This window comes from Mangifera indica, chromosome 13 (genome assembly GCF_011075055.1).
Source record: "Mangifera indica cultivar Alphonso chromosome 13, CATAS_Mindica_2.1, whole genome shotgun sequence".
NCBI classification, from domain to species: domain Eukaryota; kingdom Viridiplantae; phylum Streptophyta; class Magnoliopsida; order Sapindales; family Anacardiaceae; genus Mangifera; species Mangifera indica.
In genome coordinates this window covers 199,305-219,230 of record NC_058149.1, presented here as the reverse complement: position 1 = coordinate 219,230, position 19,926 = coordinate 199,305, and the positions used below count along the sequence as shown (strand labels likewise).

The 19,926-nt window shown below is 32.9% G+C and overlaps 3 protein-coding genes across 3 annotated transcripts; all 3 read left to right on the top strand.

Moving 5' to 3' along the window:
- The first annotated feature begins 1,448 nt into the window (after positions 1-1,448).
- LOC123193894 (class V chitinase-like) lies at positions 1,449-3,226 on the top strand. The gene is made up of 3 exons (XM_044606966.1): positions 1,449-1,542; positions 1,636-2,655; positions 3,041-3,226. Exons 1-3 carry the CDS (start codon positions 1,449-1,451, stop codon positions 3,097-3,099), a joined length of 1,173 nt encoding a protein of 390 aa, XP_044462901.1. The 3' UTR covers positions 3,100-3,226.
- A 768-nt stretch (positions 3,227-3,994) lies between these two features.
- Positions 3,995-10,664, top strand: LOC123194808 (ubiquitin carboxyl-terminal hydrolase 23-like). Its single transcript, XM_044608240.1, has 11 exons — positions 3,995-4,471; positions 4,938-5,052; positions 5,971-6,081; positions 6,185-6,357; positions 6,535-6,861; positions 7,100-7,225; positions 7,908-8,537; positions 8,647-8,820; positions 8,906-9,512; positions 9,994-10,084; positions 10,210-10,664. The coding sequence occupies exons 1-11, from the start codon at positions 4,154-4,156 to the stop codon at positions 10,367-10,369; spliced, it is 2,832 nt and encodes a 943-aa protein (XP_044464175.1). The 5' UTR covers positions 3,995-4,153; the 3' UTR covers positions 10,370-10,664.
- Positions 10,665-16,583: 5,919 nt separating this feature from the next.
- Positions 16,584-19,903, top strand: LOC123194074 (probable LRR receptor-like serine/threonine-protein kinase At2g24230). Its single transcript, XM_044607211.1, has one exon. It carries the CDS (start codon positions 17,138-17,140, stop codon positions 19,703-19,705), a length of 2,568 nt encoding a protein of 855 aa, XP_044463146.1. The 5' UTR covers positions 16,584-17,137; the 3' UTR covers positions 19,706-19,903.
- The last annotated feature ends 23 nt before the right edge of the window (positions 19,904-19,926 follow it).

The following is a 19,926-nucleotide window of genomic DNA, read 5'->3' as shown; positions in this document are numbered from 1 at the left end:
AAGTCCAGTATTTTGATGGAAATTATTTTAAACTATGTTGGTAGTTGCCAAGTTAACAATAATTATTACTTTCTTTTGACTTTAATTCATATGTCACACTATATCAATTTTAATTATACTTTTTATTTAGTAAAAAACTATAAATAAAGGTACTTATTCAAATTTTATTTAAATTTATGGGCCTTAATTTCTGATATTAATTTATGATAAAATCATATGGAGTAATTAACATGTTCCCACCTAATGTTTAACACTTTTCACCCAAATGGTAACTCTGTTAACAAAGAATTTTGAATAAAATTATAAAAATTAAAATTTTTATATTTATAAAAATTAATTAACTATGTACAAAGATATTTTTATAAAGTTAATGCAAAATTAATTATTATTTGATACATCTTACAAAATCTTTTCTCTCTTTTAAACTCTTTCTTGCTCTTTTTCCTCCATCTTTGTAGAAAGGCCAAAAGACTTATTTTCCCGAGGTTTAATATATCATCAAACTTTTTAAAAATTTATATATTTAACTATTATCTATCTATTATCTAATTTTTGTTAAAAACTTAAAATTCTATATTAGTTATAAGGGTTAAAATGTTATTTAATTATTTTATTTAAAAAAATAAACATTTCTCTTTTTTTTTTTCAACTTTAGTTTTGAAAAACGATAATTTTGCTTTTAACATAGTTTTAAAAAGATACGTTCTCCTATCATTGGGGGTTTTTATATTTTACCAATAAACATTTCTCTTTTTTTTTTCAACTTTAGTTTTGAAAAACGATAATTTTGCTTTTAACATAGTTTTAAAAAGATACGTTCTCCTATCATTGGGGGTTTTTATATTTTACCAATAATAGTCGTTTCTCTCAAAGTTTAGAAAATTGTAATTACACTTTTACAAAATACATTATTTCTTTTAAATGACTATTTTTTCTGGTGATTTACTTTGACGTGTTATCAATCTCAGTGTCAATACCTTTTCCCTTCCTAATAGTTTTTCAGTGAAAAAACCATGTCAAAATAAGCTGAAATCGAACAAGATATTTTACTCATACTAAAAGTTCATATTTTCTTATATGGGACTAGAGTGTCATAATAATACGAACCTTAAGAAAACAATACTTTAAACGCTAACAATTAAGATTATAAAACTTAAAATCATATTAACCTTACATCAAAAACTTATACTTATGGAGGTGATATCCAAGTTTATATCTCATATTTGGGATCTTGATAAAAGATTGAGTAAATACCATGTAAACTTTGAATTTATTTACATGTGTTTTGAATTATAAAGCCTAAGAGTAAAATTGTGATAGATTATATAAATAAAATGTATCATATATTAACTGTGTACTGGGGTTACCATTTTAGTCTTCTATATATACATCGTAGTTGAAGCTCTAGGTAACTTGCTTTCAAGCAGAATACTTCCGTTATATCTTCGATGGCCTCTAAAATTCTTCCATTCTTCTTCATATCCACTCTTATTTTGCTTCTTCAACTTCACATCTCATCAGCCGGACGATATGGCTACCCAGGTGAACGCCGCGGTTCCCCAGGTGGACCTGGAGACTTCCCAGGTGGACGCGGAGGTTCCCCAGGCGGAACTGGAGAACACGGCTTTCCAGGAGGACTTGATGCTGTTAGAGCAGGCCGCTGGTTTCCGGGCCAGGACTTTTCAGCTTCCGAAATAAACTCCACTCTTTTCACTCACCTTTTCGCCGTTGCTGCCGATCTTGATTCTCAGGCCAACAAAGTTGTCATCACCTATGAAAACTACACTGAAATCTCCACCTTCACACAGACTGTCCAAAAAATCAATCCTGACGTCAAAACCCTTCTATCAATTGGTGGAGGCATAGCAAAGAAATCCGAATACGCATCAATGGCGAGCGAAACCACCACCAGAAAGACCTTCATCGAATCCTCCATAAACGTCGCCAGGCAAAACAATTTCCACGGCGTGGATTTCAACTGGGATTATCCCTCTACCCCCAAGGAGATGACCAACTACGGTTTACTCCTGAACGAGTGGCGAAACGCAATTCAATCTGAATCCACCTCCTCAGGCAAGCCGCCTTTGCTTCTATCTTCAGCTGTCTTCCACTCATCCGATTATGAAACCATAGCTTACCCAATTGATGCCGTCTCAAATAACCTGGACTGGATCAATGTCAAAGCTTATGATTTTTACAGCCCGGCCGGGTCACATGTAACGGCACCTCCTGCAGCATTATACAATCCTTTAAGCGATGAAGCTAATAGTGACAAAGATTATGGGGTGACGACTTGGATTAACGCCGGGGTGCCGAAGCAGAAGGTGGTTTTTGGGATTCCGTATTACGGGTATGCGTGGAGGCTGGCGGATGAAGATGATCATGGCTTTTTTGCACCAACAGAAGGGCCAGCGCTGAGTTCAGACGGGTCTGTTGGGTACAGCGAGATCAGGGAGTTCATAAGGAGAGAATATGCGAAAACTGTGTATAATGAAACTGCTGTTTCCAACTACGCATATACTAAATCAACTTGGATTGGGTACGATGATGTGCAGACTGTTGCCACTAAGGTTGAGTATGTGAAGAAGAGTAAAATGCTTGGCTACTTTGCCTCTCATGTTCATCGTGATGAAAATTCGGTGCTTTCCCGGACAGGTATGTTTTAATTTTCCTCCTAGTTTCACGCTATTATTGAACCACTGTTACAAATTTGTTTAATCTCAGAGATAACAAAGCCGAAAATATCGAATTATCACTTTTTTTTAAAATAAAAAAATGAATTTTGCCTCCTTTTTAAAAAAAAAATTACTGTTTATACTAAATTAATCATTTTGTTTTCAAAACAAATCAAAATAAACAATTATAATTGTTTGTTTAAAAATTCAGTCTCTTCTTTAAAAAAAAAGTGTTTGTTTGATATTTGATAGTACTAGTTATCCCTTATTTTTAAGCAGATTCATATCACTATTTATATTTGAGATGCAAGATTAGCGTAGTGTAGTTGATTATTTGACCTAATCAATTTGTGTGTGCATGGCAGCTTACGATGCATGGGAGGGAGACTCAAGTGACTCTTCCACCAATGGGTGTGGACCATGAATTTATGTACATGTATTTACATGGCTCAAGTGACTTGTTCTAATAATAAAAATAATGTAAGTGGGCAAATATATAGATATATGCTAAGCCAAGGATTATGTATGTGTAATAAGTGCCCACATATGCTACAAGGATTACGTGTAATATGCCCAAATTTCTGAATAATAATTACAAATATACCTATTTTCATTTTGTATTACTTATTTTCAACTGATTAAATGGATAAACTTATCGTCTATCATAAAGACTTATACAATTTTTTATTGATACATTAAATTAATAAACATTTAAATTAGGCATTGGTTGTGGGCTTTGTCAAGCCAAATTCGCTCATCATACCAATAAATATGTAGTGCTACGGCTCAAGGTATGATTCAAAGTCCTCTCAATCATATCTCTATGTGTGATATATATATATATATAAAATATTATTTTTTTAATTTTTATTTTATTATAGGCCACACCTCAAAGCCCTCCTTATAACCCCCAAAATGGTAAATGTTTGGTCTTTTTTTTTATAAAAAAATTTTGAAAGTACAGCTTTTTTAATAAAAATCTAAGAATTTCAATTTTTTTTTAACCTTTCCAATTAAAAAAATATCATAATTTGTAATAAGAATCAAGTATTCAACTCATGAAAAGAATATAAGGTTAAGATATTGAAAGAAAATAGGTCAAACAATAATTCAAAATTTAAAAAAAAATATTAGATAGAAAAACGAATGAAATGGGAAAAAAAAATTGACAAAAGAGTACTATGTCAAGTCCCAAACTATCAATGTCATTACATGTACACCCAACAGTAGTAAAATATCCTAAAGTCTCAATCAAACCCAAAATTACATTTTACCCCTCACCACACCGAGTAGGGTTTAATACTCCTCCTTTTCACATTAGCCTTCCTCTTTCGCAGGAGCCGAAATAGCTCTGCTTCGCTTATTACAACACCGACCTGAATAAAAACCCGCGTTTCCCAATCGTCCTTACCCCTTTTTATTAATTCCATTCAATTTTAATCCCGAAATTCAATTCTTTTCATTTATTTTCTGAAGTGATGGAGAATTTGATTACTGAAGTTCAAGTTGGATTGGCTGGCGGCTCTTCGGATCCTGGAGTGGGATGCTCTTCTGGTTTTCAAAGAAGGATCGAGTTTCACCCGGCCAGAAAAGTCTACACTGGGCTTAGTAATGGTGATGAGAATGGGGATTTTAAATTGGAAACGCTGAATCCTAGTGGGTTGGAGCAGAAAAAAGCTGGGATGGGTCAAGGACAGGGTACGAGTGGTGGGTCGGGGAAGCAAGTTGATAGGTCGGAGTCTTTCGATTGTGTGTTGGATCCTGAGCTGAGTTTTGGGATGACTTTTCGGAGAATTGTGAGTGTTTGAAGTTTGTACAGTTTTTTTCTTTTATGGCTTTGAATGATCTTTTTCTGTATTGATAATTTGTTGGAATTCGTTAGTTTCATTACTTTAGGTAGTTTGTTTTAGTTTTGTTAAAGGACTATTGGTATGTTGCAGGGAGTAAAATTGCAATATAGTTACTGAATTAATGGTTTTGGTAATCCATATTGTCTTTACCAATGTGCTATGAAACTAGTAACAAAATGCAGATCAGACATGATATTTGTTATTATTTGGATACCGTAGGACTGCCATAGTTTAAGATATGTTACATTGTAGTTATCAATTGGTTATTTCAGCTCAAAGACTTAGTATTTGGTTGAATTTGCTATTTCAAATAAATTCGATGTGTATTTTTCAGTGAGAAAAGTTTTACTCTTTTTAGGGTGTTGTTGTGTTAAACTTTAAACTTATCTGTAATCATATGTATGACTTACAGGGTGCTGGTCTTGAAAATCTTGGGAATACTTGTTTTCTCAATTCGGTTTTGCAGTGTCTGACTTATACAGAGCCTTTAGCAGCATACTTGCAGAGTGGCAAGCATCAAAATTCTTGTAAGTGGTTTTCTCATTTTTCTTTTTACCTCCATGAACACGATAAAAACTATATAAGCATGCAGATATCTGCATCAACTCATATTTCTAGGTAAACCTTTATTTGTTATAATAGGGTTGTGGAAGCATATTCAGCTTTTATAACAATCTCTCATGGATATGTAGTTGCTTTATGAAAATAAAGTTCAAAGACTTGGATGGTTGTTCAGAAGGTTCCGTGGTTTATATACTGTCGGTATGAGCGGGATTTATTTTTTAGATACAAGTAATTTGGGTAATGGCTTGTTGAGATGAGCAAATTGAATAAGTAGCCACTTTCAATGGAGTTTTTTACATTTGTTTTAGTGCATTCTACTCACTACAAATCTGGATGATCCTCATAGTATATTTTATTGGTATTAAGTTTTGTAGATAGCCTAAGAAAATCTATGGTTTATGGAGCTCCTGTGTTAAAATATATAAGCATGGTGATGATACCTTTTCTTAATCCCTTGTTGTGTTTTTAAATTTTCATGTAAGCATGCATGATGTTGATTTCAAAGTGACTTAGTTGGTCTTTCTCCTTTTTAAAAGCACACAAGTAATGTATTTGAAAAAGAAGAGATGAAGAAAATATCTCTTTATTGCACTTGCCATTTATGGCCGTAAATGGCAGTCCTATGGTATCCAAATAATAATAAATATCATGTCTGATATTTGTTTTATTAGATATATATATATATTTATATATATGCTTTTGTTTTATTATTAGCAGTTTCTTTTGGCTCTGTGCATGCCCATTTTAATTGAAGTTCTTGTGATGTTGTTGTCTCTGGTACTTGGTGTCTCCTTTTAATTAACTGTTATTGTACATATCCTGTGTGTGCATCTTAAATGGTAGCTCTTTTGGTGCTGATTTTTAATTACTGGTTTATGAAGGTCGCATTTCTGGGTTTTGTGCCTTGTGTGCCATTCAGAAACATGTTAGCCGTGCACTACAAGCCCCTGGGAGAATACTAGCACCAAAGGATCTTGTTGTAAACTTGCGATGTATCCTTGCTAATGTCTTGTGTGTTCTATTTATTGTCTGTTAAATGGTAGCGATTTTCTTCTAATGTATCCTTAGAGTTTGGAATTCTTAACCTTTCATTAGGCATATCTCGAAACTTTAGAAATTCAAGACAGGAGGATGCACATGAGTACATGGTTAACTTGCTGGAATCAATGCATAAGTGTTGCTTACCTTCAGGAGTGCCAAGTGAATCCCCTAGTGCTTATGAGAAGAGTTTGGTACACAAGATCTTTGGTGGTCGTTTACGTAGTCAGGTAGTTATTAATTGAATAACTTTTAATTATTGTTATTATTGCTTCTAGGTGGTTTGGTTTCTGTGTGAGAAGGTGGTCACGAGAAACTGTGAGAAAGCTTAGATTACATTGCGAATAATGAGATTTCAACATTGGATGCTCTTGTTACATTTTGAATGGTTTTTATTACTTGTGCAGGTCAAATGCATGCAATGTTCTTACTGCTCCAACAAATTTGATCCGTTCCTAGATTTAAGCCTTGAAATACATAAGGCGGATTCTGTACATAAAGCCCTTACAAACTTCACTGCTGCGGAACTGTTAGATGGAGGGGAGAGGCAGTACCAGTGCCAACGATGCAAGCAGAAAGTTAGGGCTCTCAAGCAGCTCACAGTGCACAAAGCACCTTACGTGCTTACCGTCCATCTAAAACGTTTCCGTTCACATGATCCAGGACAAAAGATTGATAAGAAAGTTCAGTTTGGTCCTACATTAGACATGAAATCTTTTGTCAGTGGTTCCTATGTAAGTAAACCTTTTATTGTCTTAGGCTATGTTTTGTGCATAATTTATCTACAGGTTATTAAAGCAATAGTTTTAATTCCAGTCAATTTTCATTATATTATGGCATCTGATATCAGTTTCAAATTATTTATTATTTTTGTCTTTTGTGTAATGTGTTTTCCTGTTATTAAGTACTATATTTGAGAATTGATTTGGATTGTGCATGTATATTTGGTAATTATGTATAGTGTGCTTGCAGGAAGGAGATTTGAAGTACACTCTTTATGGAGTTCTGGTACATCATGGTTGGAGTACACATTCTGGACACTATTATTGCTTTGTTCGTACATCAAGTGGCATGTGGTACTCCCTTGATGACAATCGGGTATGGGAATATCTTTATTTCTTTTTTTTTTCCAAGTAGGGGGGTGGTATCTCCAAAATTTGACCTATATTTGTTAAGTGGCATTGTATGCCCCTCTCTCCAACAATAAGAATAATATTTTGCATGAATCTTAAGGATCTGAACCAAGAAGAGAAGGGTTCAATTCCCCTGGATGTCACCTATGTAGGTTATTATATCACACAATTTCCTTGCTAGCTAGGTTGCAAGGTCCAAAAAGAAACCAGAAATCAGATGGGAGACAAATCTATACACATGTTTGTAACCCATATGATTTGTTATAGACTACTTTCAGCTTTTCATTTTCTGGTCTGTAAAATTAGTGGATTTTAGGAAGCAAGCTGGAACTGATATATGCCAACGTTGTTTGGGAAACTTGAGAAACTTTCCATCTCTTCAAATAGTTGGCAAAAATTTGAAAGATACTTGAAACTTCTGTTGAACAATTTGGATCTTTCTTTTAGTGTTATTGTTTATTGGTAGATGATAAAGACTCCCCACTGTGAGACTGTGGTCTGTCAATGGCCAGAACCATATATCTGCATTATTAACCCTTAGTTTGTCGACAGAATATATTTTAAGAAGCTCCATATTTAGGATTGTTGCTTGTTATTGGTTTTGAAGAATCAAGGTCTTAATTACTATACCAAATTTCCTGTAACAGGTTGTCCAAGTTAATGAGAGGTCTGTTTTAGAGCAGAAGGCTTACATGCTGTTTTATGTTCGTGATAGAAGAAATGCTGCTCCAAAAAAGCCCATTGATGTTCAGAAAGATAACTTGAAAGCCAATGTCAGGGGAAGTAAACCATCTCCAATTTTGAGCCAACAGTCAAATGAACACCTTCAAAGCTCTCGACTTGAGAATGGAGTATGTGGTGCAGACTCTTCTGTTGTACAAAAGAATGCTGCAAATGGTGGTCTTTCAAGGGAGGCTCATATGAAGGAAACATCCACTCAGCCAGGGAGGATACTTGTACAGATATCAGTCCCTAGGAAAGACCCCTCACTGGAACCTTCTTCTAGTGCACCATTTCTGAAAGATCGGCCAGAAGGGTTGTCTGTTCCAAATCCAGGTCAAGGAAAAAGCTTGCAGCCATCAGCTTCATCTTTGGGTCACAATGGAGGCATTCCCAATATTGAAAATAACACTACTACTGATACCAGCAAAAATAACTCCAAAGATAAAGAATCTTCTAAGAATAATTTGGAGGTCTCAGTGACTGTAGTACCAACCTGCACTGAGCACCAAAACTCTGCCTCTAATAAGATTCTCACTACTGAGACCTCACAAAAGGTAACTGGATGTTTCAATTGCAGCATGGACACTTCAGTGTCCATCTGTTTACCCAATTTGGTGGAACTTAATCCTCATTTCTAATTTGTAAATCCATTTGTGCATCCAGATTAATTTTGTTTCAAATGCTAGAGCACCAATTAATACTCCTTCCCAAGATTCCAGTGGTAAATCACAGGAGCACAACTCAAATATGGCTCAATCTGGGGGCTTCAGAGACAAAATTTTACCGAAATTGGATACTATAAATTCAGCTAAGGAGCCAAGCTGTGATAACACTCAGGTGATTTACATATCTTTGTAGTTCTTGGATAACTTCCAATGAAATGTAGTCTAGACTATTGAGATGTTTCTCTTTTCTTTTCCAGTTTGGAAATAAGCTTGATGATAGTGTTGCTGGTAGTTCTGTGGAGGAAAAGGATGGTGATAATAATCAAACAACCTTGTCCATGATGGCAGATGAACCTTTATGCGCAAAAGCTCTTGATAGTGTACCCCAAAGGAAACTGAAGAAGAAGCTTCTTAGGTGTAGGATTAATTCCATGCCCATTGGCTTAAAATTTTTCAGGGCAACCTTAGGTTTACGCAAGAAAAAGAAGCACAAAAGGAGCAAACGCCGCACTGTAGATCTCCAGAATCTTAGCAAAGAGTCATCAGACCTTGGGCCATCAACATCCGAGAAATGTGGTGCCAGTTCCAGAAGTTCACAAAAGAAAGTACTTAATGGAACTGTTAAAAAGAATGGTAAAATGGGTAATGCTGATTCTTTGGTGAATGGTATAGATGGAGAATTAACAGAGAGAATTTGTCAGAATGGTGCTGTGCTTGCAGCAGATGAGCAGTTACAGAAGCCTTCTAACTCCATGTTGGAAGTAAACCGACAGGATGCAACAGAGCATGATAGTTCAAAAGATAGGGAAAAAAATGTACTGCAGGAAAGGAGTTCACTTACCCAAGGTCTAGAGGAGACCACAAGTGAGTATACTCTATACATAGTTGGGTTGATCGTATGTGGTCCATGTATGTGTCCAATGCTTTCTTTATGCTATTTGCATCTGGTTAAATGAGCTCTTGTCTGCGATATTATCGCACGACATTTGACCATGTAGTGTTTGAACTGGCTTAGTTTAATTTTCCACACCTTTTTTGGTTGTAAGGGTTGAATACAAGCAAACCTTAAATTGTGTCTTTGGTGTCCAGCGTGTGTCAGTGAAAAAAGGGATATCAGACCCTGTTTCTTAAGTTAGACTCTCAATTCTAGCTTTCTTCCCCTGGTTCGTGGCATTTTAAATCTGTTTTAGCAGCGAAAAGTTTTAAATAGATTTTTTTAATTGCAACTCAATCAAATTAAACATATAGTTTGTTTTCTGCAAAGTATTTTCTACATTTATAATCTCTGTTCATAATACTTTGATTCTGCATACTGAATGTTTCCTTGGGCCTTTGCTTACTGCAGTTGCACGTTGGGATGGGATTGAATTGCATCCTCCTACTGCAGAATCCGCTGACAGTAAGAATTTAAGCATTGGTTATGTTCTGGACGATTGGTGAGTCTTCATGATCTCGAATATTTTTCCGCTTATATTCATCTCAAGTTATACTTGCAGTATATCAGTAAGAAACCACTGATCACACCCCTTACGAGCTTGAATTCATCTTTTGAATCGTACAGGGATGAGGAATATGACTGTGGTAAAAGAAAGAAGCTAAGGAACCAAAAACACAGCTTCAGTGGACCAAATCCATTCCAAGATATTGCAACCAAGAGAACACAATTGAAGAAGGCGAAGCTGAATCACATGAATTCTGGAAACCGACCTTTCAGGATATGAAGAAACCAATATATCTCCATAGAGTGATTAATTTTGACCTGTGAGACTGTTATATGATATGAACTAAATTTTTTCTGTGTTTTAGCAAAAAACCTGTAACCCAGAAACATTCAAAACCATACACCACCATATTAAGAAAGTTTTGACCTTCGTCTTTTCTGGGATTTGTCTGTATGAGGGATTAGCTTCTTCTTTTTTAACCTAATTCTTGTTTGTTGGTAATGTAAGAACCAAAAGAGAGTATAAGTTTCTGCAAAATGTGAAATCTGAAGAGCTAGGAGCCTTTTTTCTACCATTTTTTTAATTTCTTTTTTATAATGCAAAAAAAAACAAAAAGTGTCAGTATGACATTATATTTATTGGCCATTTTAATGCAAGCTGAAATTAGCAATAAAACTAATGATTTGTGCTAACTCGATTTTTCCAAGAGTAACGTCTCATTTGTTAACTCTTCATATAGAAATCAAACATTAGTAATCAACTTTGTGGCCTCTTTGTTATGAAGAAACTTAAACTAAATGAATTTGTTTTTGCTTTATAATTAAAGGCTGAAATACAGAAATAGAGCCCACACGCATACTTTTGCGAGGCACCTGAAAGCAATATTACAATTTTTTTTTCTTTGTAAAATATTATGAACATACAATTCTCCTGCAGAACAGTTTATTTTTTAGGGCATCAGATTCTAACTTTTCCTGCATAAAGAATAACATGACAGTCTTTTAATGAAAAACACCAAGAGAAGATATTGAACTATTACAAGCCAGGTAGGTAACATGAAGGCAAAAGGAGAAGCTTGTGGCTGCGATGATTGGTTATATTTGTTTAATCTCAGAAGGCATGGTATGTATGCTAATTATTTGTTCTCTTCAGAACAAAAATAATGGCCAAAGCCTCCAAGCTTCAGCCTCTGCCAGGGAAACCAATATTTGTCCAATTTCTTAAGCTTGCATTTGCTTCAATCATCATCACACATGCTTTCACACTTATCAAATAAAAAAATCATTTATTATAAAAATAAGACAAGCCAAAAGAATAATGCCTTACAACTGGATTTTACAGAGGCACAAGACTCGAAATAACTTTCAAATGGAATCTAGTTCTAGTTCTAGTTCTAGTTGGCCTCCTTCATGCCAAAATTTTCAAATTAATATAAAAATATAATTCTGAAATTTTATTATTATTAAATTTCAAGTACCATAAAATTTGGTAAAATTGTTTGACATTTTTTTTTTTCTTTTTAAGCTTAGGGGCCACATTGTGGTAGGTATTAACATGAAGACATAATTTTTACAACATGAATAATAAATATTTGTACTATTTGGTCTAATTTTAATTACAATCATTTATTATTGTTCATACAATTAATTTTATTTCTTATCCATTTGAAGGTGAAGCTCTCTTTAAGAAGAAGCACTAAACAAAATTATGTTTTTTCTTTTTTTATATCATAATTAACATCAATTTTGGCAATAATTTGAAGTAAATAACTTTTTTATTATGATATATTTTGGTTCTTAATTGATATAAAATATAAATTGTCTAACGCAATCAAACCATTATTTATTTTATGGATCTCTACTCAATTCAATTCATCTACATTCAGATAGTTAAAAAATACTGTAATATAAATTGTAAGGATTCAGATAAATCTAATTAAGTCATTTGATAAATAAATTGTTTAAAGAATTGATTGATTGTCGAGTAGGAGAACCCATCTTTATTTCTAGTAACACTCAACAAAAACACTTATAACCCAAATTAATTAACACTATATATATATATATAAGTGCAAAATGTATTGGATCTTTTCAACATGATCACATTATGCCCATGAAAAATTATTTCATGACTATACATTTAAGTTAACCAGTTTTTTAAAATATAAAAATAATATTATGATATTTGTTCAATAATATTTTTGGGTTGATGATAACTATTATTTAAAGGGGAGTACGATGTAATATATATCAATCCGACTACTACTACGTTAGGAATGTGCAACAACGTATGAAATATTCAGAAAAGGATTATACTAACTTTCGGTTTGGTTCAAAGATTATAATAATTTGAATAGAAAAATTATAGTAGTTTGCAAGTAGGAAAGTTGGGAGAATCTCCTATTATTATTCTACCATTAGGGTTTCTTAGGAAAATAGAATTCATTTTCTAAGTCAATATGATAATCCTTGCATAAATTAATAATAAAAAGGCAGTGACTAAATTCAAAAAACTATTCTCTTTTTCCTTGTTTTCTTCTTAATAAAAATTAATTAAGCATCTTTGAACAGAAAAGCTAACTTATAACACACTCTTATGAAAATGATGGGCTCCAATTGAAGCTTCATCAAGTTGAGATCTCATTGATTAGATATCCAAATTAATATTAATTATAATAATAATAATTTAAAAAAATGGAGGGTTGAAGAAGAAAGGTGACTTTGTGACTTATGGGTGTGACAAAATAAAGATATATTTATAATAAAATATAAAAGAAGAAAAAACGACAAAGAATAATTGAAGTTGTTGTGTTGTGGGTTGATTTAATGTTACTCTTGTTCTTCTTTCTTCCTCAATCAATGCAAATCATTTAACATTTCTTCTTTTTCTCTTCACCAAACCTCCTTGCCTTGTCGGATCTTTGCATGCTCAATTATTAATTTCTAATACAAAATTTTATGTGTAAACAATTTTAAATATTTAAATATTATTAATGGTATATTATTTTTTACATTATTTCATTATATCCATGTGCCAAAATATATTTATACTCTCCTTTAATGTCTATTTTACGGGGTTAGATTTGATCAAACTGAATCTATATTTGGCTCAAAATGAGTTAAATGTTCGATTCAAGTTTGAGGGTTCGTGAAGATTATTTTTTAATGATTCTTTTCTTTTTTGGTATAATTATTCACTATTTAATCTAATTTAAATTTACAATTTTATATTTAAATTAAGCTCGAATTGACCATTGTTAAGACTTGACATGGAAGTACCCATGTTCTTTTATGGGTATATTAAATTGATAAGTATTATACTTATTAAGATGAGATTTAAATTTTGCATTTCAAACTTCTACAAACGGGTCATTTGAAATTGTTATCATATATAATAAAAAATATTAACTAAATAATTTAATTATATGATAGTACGAAGATGTTTATATCTTGAAACTATCAATTTTATTATTTTTTTCATTAATTGTCCCTACATAAACTTGTAAAACATAAACATAGTGTGAATGGGCAAATCATACCATGAACTTGGTTCAATCTTTCCTTAATCTTCAACTGATTGTTTTTTAAGTTGTTAGACAGGATGAGACAAGTATTATAATAACACTTCTACCCTTCCATTTTTTTCCAAAAAATTAATTATTTATCTAAAAATAATCAATTGTTTAAGTAAATTCATGCTATTGAAGTGGAATATTCATTCATGAAAATATCAAACTATCATATTTTTCTATTAAAAATGTTGTTTTTTTTTTTAAATTAAAAAGATTCAATTTTTAGTTTTTAATATTGAAGGAATTGATCTTTTTAAGATTTTTTTATAAAAATGATCAAACTTTTAATTTTTTTTTATTGAAAGTATTAAACAAATACAATTAAAATTATTCGGTCTATTTTGTTTTTGGAAGCCTAGTGATTAGTTTGGTATAATCTCACCATGTTAACATTGTTGCACTGAAAATTTGGCTAATCGATAGTTCTTCTTCTTTTGTGACAATAACAATTTCTGCACCGATGATTCATTATATTTAAATTAAGCCCTCGTTGACTTTTGTTCAAATTTGACTTGACTCAAATTCACCCTTAACAATAAGTGTTGTAACAACCCTAAATAAATTTAAAAATGTTAATATTAAATTAATCAAATAGTGTGTGAATTCATAAACTATTAAGATGCATTTTACATTATAAAACTCAAATACAAAACTATAATAAATTATTTTTTCAAGAATGATAATATCTTAATAATAAGTCGAATTATTCGGATCAGAATATTACATTCAATTTAATTAAATACTATGTTACATTCAGTTCAATTAAATACTATAGACTAGAATAAACCCCTTTTTCTTTTTCTTTTTTCTTTTTTAATTATTTGGAATCACTTTTGATTTTTTGACCATATTAAAAAGCATTCTAACATTGTCTAGTTTAACTAAGAGTGACATATAGTTACATCCATTCTCTTTCAACTACTGAATGGTCCCATGATGTATTGCTTGATTTTGGAGCACAAATTGGAAAAAAGATAGCAATTGGCTTTACTTCATTGACACTCCTTTAGAAAATGAAGTGAAAGAAACCTTCTTTTTTTCTAGGGTTTTAGTCAAGGAAGACAACCACCCACATGGCACTCTCAAAATCCTTTTTAAAATATAATTAAAAGAAAAAAAAATATATATCACATTATTGCTGACATTACCTACGAAATGTCTTACTATGTTTTAATAATATCAAAATAATATTTTATGTCTTATGAATGTATTATTGTTCATTCGGTAAAATTTTATATAGATACTGTGATACTAACAAGTATATTTAAATTAACTTATCATTTTGTGATTAATTTTGAATGAGAGATAAAATAACACACAATTATATGATGAGATATTATTTTATTTATACCCGTTAATTATAAAACTTCTACACAAATCTCATAATATAAGAGAAATGTCTAGTATGCATAGACATTTTACATTATTTGAAAATAATAAAATAATATTAATTAAATAATACGTGAGCTCTATATGCATTTTAAATGGGAAAATCTAAAAGTAAAACCCACAACATATTATATGTCTAAAATGGATTTTTGTTTTGTTTACCCTTGTCTCACCTATTATTTTTTTATGTTCATAATTATCAAAATTTCATCTCATGTAAGAAATTGTGTCTAATTATGCTACTCAATTGGGTTGGGTAAAATAGAGAGCTTGATTATTTGGTCCAGAAAATTTAGTTTCAGATTAAACAAAATTCTAAAATAGAGAGCTTGATTATTCGGTCTAGAAAATTTAGTTTCAGATTAAACAAAATTCTAGTATTGAACATGCTTAGATAAAAAAATTTGTCCAATAAATTATCACGCTCAAATATTTATTGTGAACAAGAGTATATTTGTCAGGTTTTCAAACTTGTAAGAAATTGTAAGGATTTTTTCGTAGAGTTTAAGAGTTACAGAATCAACCCAAAATAAACTCATAACAAGCTGAAGTCCAAAAAATTTGAATAAATTAGATTTGAACAAAAATGTGAGACCCAAAGCCTGAGTCTAAAATTTTTACGAGACCAAGCTTGAACAAATCAATCCTATTTTAATAGAGTAGATTGACAATCTCATTCTAATAACTCTTTCTATATAAATATGAAATATGAAATATATATTAGATTTAGTGTCGAACTAAAAAATAAAATTGAGGGAGATTAAGATTGAATAAAATTAAAATATAAAAGAGTTAATAAAGAGATAATAAAATTTAAAATAGATTAAATAAAATTTCAAGGTTTATATTTAAAAAATTTTCAAACTACATAAAAAGTGAATTTGATGGGATGCTTTCAATTCAATAATATTATGACGCATATGTGGGCACATGAAAATTTTTTTAAAAAAAAAAAGCCAATCAAATTTGAAGCTCCATAATTTACAAAAGAACAATAAAAAAAAATACCACTTTAACCAGAAAAATGAATTTTTGGAAAATGAAAAGAAACCTTTTTCCTTGTGAAGAAAAGTGCAACGGAAATAGCACATAAACCCATCAACTTTTGTAGTATTAATTTCTTTCAGAGTAAAAAAGTTATTGGTTTGTGGTTTTGTTGAAAAAGAAAACAGAACAACTTCCTCTTAAAAGAAATATATAAGTAATGGATAACAACAACAACCCCCCTGTATTTAGCCCAAAATAAAAAATATATAATAGTTTCTGAAATAAAAATAAGGTATAAATTATTTTATATATAATAAAAAACTAAAATCAAACTATAAAAATATAATAATATTTTAAAATATTAATAATTATATATCATTATATAATTAATTATTATTTTATTTTTAATTTAAAATATTCAATCCTGATGTACCATCATTAATGTTCAAATGGATACTTAGTACAAACATGTAATTTTATTGAATTCTTTGGTGTACTGACAACTGAGACTGGACTCATGAAGAGGTAAATAGAAAGTGATCAACACTCATGAAGAATCATTGAATACACCACCAACAAGCACAGATAAATTCAACAACCCAATTTTATATTTCAATTCACTCTCTTGTTTTTCATCTATGAACCTCAACCTCTGGCCACCACCGCCTCTTCATCTTTCTTCTGTCTTTGTTGTCTCCTCTGACCTCTCTCTCTTTTCCCAAAGCACTTGCATTACTCATATTTTATTTATTTTCCATTTTTTTAATATCGTTCAAGTGACATAGCCAAGCTTGAGTAGTTTAGTTGAGTGCTGGGCTTGTGTTGTGCTTTTGCTTCTTGTTTTGAACAGTAACAAAAGTGCTTCTCTTTTACTTCTGTTGGATTCTTTGTTTTGTTGTTGGCTTTTCTTGTCCCCCCTCCTCTCTCTCTCTCTTTCTACTAGAACTCTGCTGTGTACTTTTTTACCTTTCTTTGTTCTTTTCACTGCCATTTTCTGGGGTTTTTGTTCTTCAAGTTCAGATTTTGATGAAGTTTGAGGAGATATTTCACCTTTCGAAAGTTCGAGTTTAGGTTTTTCTGAGCTTCAGGCCTTTTCTCAAATGGGGTTTTGCTTCTTTAGTTCAATATTGGTTCTTGCTTTGTTCTTCAAGCCTTTACTTTCTCAGCAACCCAATACAGATGAGTTCTTCGTTTCTGAGTTCTTCAAAAAAATGAGCTCAAAATCTTTTCAACCTTCATACTTTTCATCCCATGTTTGTTCATGGCAAGGAATCACCTGTGACTCTCAGAAAGAGCATGTTAATGGTTTAGTAGCTCCCAACTTAGGCCTCTCAGGTCCAGTTCCTGATACCACCATTGGCAAATTAACCAATCTGCAAACTTTAGATCTTAGCAACAACAAAATCACAGCTTTTCCCGGTGATTTATGGAGTTTAGGCTCTCTCAAGACCCTCAATCTCTCAAACAATCAGATTTCAGGTTCTTTACCTAACAACATTGGCAATTTCGGCTCACTTGAAGTCTTTGATCTCTCTCACAACAATTTTTCTGGAGAAATCCCTGCTGCTATAAGCTCTCTCGCGAATCTTCAAGTTCTGAAATTAGACAACAACAAGTTTCAGTACAGCATTCCACAGGGAATAAGAAGTTGCCAATCTTTGGTTACAATTGACTTTTCAATGAATCAGTTGAATGGCTCTCTGCCTGATGGTTTTGGTGCTGCATTTCCCAACCTCAAAAGCTTGAACCTTGCTGGAAATGAAATCTCTGGAAGGGACTCAGATTTAATGGGAATGAAATCAATTACTAGGCTTAATGTTTCAGGGAATTTGTTTCAGGGTTCTGTTATGGAGGTGTTTCAGGAGGATTTGCAGGTGATTGACCTCAGCAGAAACGGGTTTCAAGGTCACGTTTCTCAGGTACAATTCAACTCTAGTTATAATTGGTCTCATTTGGTTTATCTAGATTTGTCTGAGAATCAGCTTAGTGGAGAGATTTTTCATAACTTGAGTCAAGCTCAGAATCTTAAGCACCTTAATCTAGCTTACAACAGATTTAGCAGACAAGAATTTCCGAGAATTGAAATGCTTGGGAGTTTAGAGTATCTGAATTTGTCTAGAACTAGCCTTACTGGTCATATTCCTAGCGAAATATGTAAATTGAGTAGTTTGCACACACTTGATTTGTCTATGAACCATCTTGGTGGCAATATCCCTATGCTGAGTATCAAAAACCTCAAAATTATTGATGTTTCACGCAACAATTTGAGTGGCGAAATCCCTGTATCTCTGTTGGGAAAACTTCAATTGTTAGAGATATTTAACTTCTCTTACAACAACTTAACCCTTTGTGCATCGGATATATCCCCTGAAATCCTACAAACAGCTTTCTTGGGGTCTTTGAACAACTGCCCAATTGCGGCAAACCCTAGCTTCTTTAGAAGGAAATCAACCAAACACAAGGGACTCAAGCTTGCTCTAGCTTTGACCCTCTCGATGGTCTGCTTGCTCGCTGGGCTACTGTTTCTAGCCTTTGGTTGTAGAAGAAAACCGAAAATGTGGGTTGTGAAGCAAACATCATACAAAGAAGAGCAAAATGTTTCAGGCCCCTTCTCATTCCAGACTGATTCGACAACATGGGTGGCTGATGTTAAGCATGCCAACTCAGTGCCTGTAGTCATTTTTGAGAAGCCTTTGTTGAATATCACATTTGCAGACCTCTTATCTGCAACTTCGAATTTTGATCGAGGCACCCTTTTGGCTGAAGGGAAATTTGGACCTGTGTATAGAGGATTTCTACCTGGTGGAATTCATGTAGCTGTTAAAGTTTTAGTCCATGGATCAACATTGACAGACCAAGAAGCAGCAAGAGAGCTTGAGTATCTTGGTCGAATAAAGCACCCAAATCTTGTTCCATTGACCGGATACTGTTTAGCTGGTGATCAGAGAATTGCTATATATGATTACATGGAGAATGGGAACTTGCAGAATTTGCTGCATGACTTGCCACTTGGGATTCAAACAACAGAAGATTGGAGCACAGATACATGGGAAGAAGATGGAAATAACGGGATCCAAAACGTACGCTCTGAAGGGTTATTAACAACCTGGAGATTTCGACATCAAATAGCACTTGGCACTGCTCGTGCACTGGCATTTCTTCACCACGGATGCTCACCTTCGATAATTCACAGGGACATTAAAGCTAGCAGTGTATATCTGGATATAAATTTGGAGCCTAGGCTATCCGACTTTGGATTGGCCAAGATATTTGGAAATGGCTTGGATGAGGAAATTGCTCGCGGCTCTCCTGGTTATGTGCCGCCAGAGTTTTCTGAGCCTGAGTATGACTCCCCAACACCAAAATCAGATGTATATTGCTTCGGTGTGGTTCTGTTTGAGCTAATCACCGGGAAGAAACCAGTTGGAGACGACTACCCTGATGAGAAAGAAGCAACTTTGGTGAGCTGGGTTAGAGGCTTAGTAAGAAAGAACCAAGGATCAAGAGCTATTGATCCAAAAATTTGCGATACAGGACCTGAAAACCAAATGGAGGAGGCCTTGAAGATTGGATATCTCTGCACAGCTGACCTTCCATTGAAGCGACCGAGCATGCAGCAGATAGTCGGCCTTCTTAAAGATATTGAACCAACCACTACTCATCAATGAAGAATGAAGTGAGATATTCCTTATTTACATTTCCTTTTCTTTTTGTTTCAAGTTCATTCTATGCTGCTGTGGAGAAGAATGTACAGTAGTCCTGAAGTCTTGTTTTGAACTTTGATTTATTTCTTTTTTTGACCTCTCCATTGTTGCTAGCATAAAACTCGCATTTATTTATACACGACAAGCTTTGAGTTTGATCCTTGAATCTTGAAAAATAGATTCTC

What these genes read in the sequence shown, in the direction of transcription:
- LOC123193894 (XM_044606966.1), top strand. Translation starts at nt 1,449, where the DNA reads ATGGCCTCTAAAATTCTTCCATTCTTCTTCATATCCACTCTTATTTTG. An exon ending in CGGACGATATGGCTACCCAG is followed by an intron (nt 1,543 to 1,635) that starts GTGAACGCCGCG and finishes GCTTTCCAGGAG; the next exon opens with GACTTGATGCTGTTAGAGCA. An exon ending in TTCGGTGCTTTCCCGGACAG is followed by an intron (nt 2,656 to 3,040) that starts GTATGTTTTAAT and finishes TGTGCATGGCAG; the next exon opens with CTTACGATGCATGGGAGGGA.
- LOC123194808 (XM_044608240.1), top strand. Translation starts at nt 4,154, where the DNA reads ATGGAGAATTTGATTACTGAAGTTCAAGTTGGATTGGCTGGCGGCTCT. An exon ending in TGGCAAGCATCAAAATTCTT is followed by an intron (nt 5,053 to 5,970) that starts GTAAGTGGTTTT and finishes TGGTTTATGAAG; the next exon opens with GTCGCATTTCTGGGTTTTGT. An exon ending in ACTCCCTTGATGACAATCGG is followed by an intron (nt 7,226 to 7,907) that starts GTATGGGAATAT and finishes TTCCTGTAACAG; the next exon opens with GTTGTCCAAGTTAATGAGAG.
- LOC123194074 (XM_044607211.1), top strand. Translation starts at nt 17,138, where the DNA reads ATGGGGTTTTGCTTCTTTAGTTCAATATTGGTTCTTGCTTTGTTCTTC.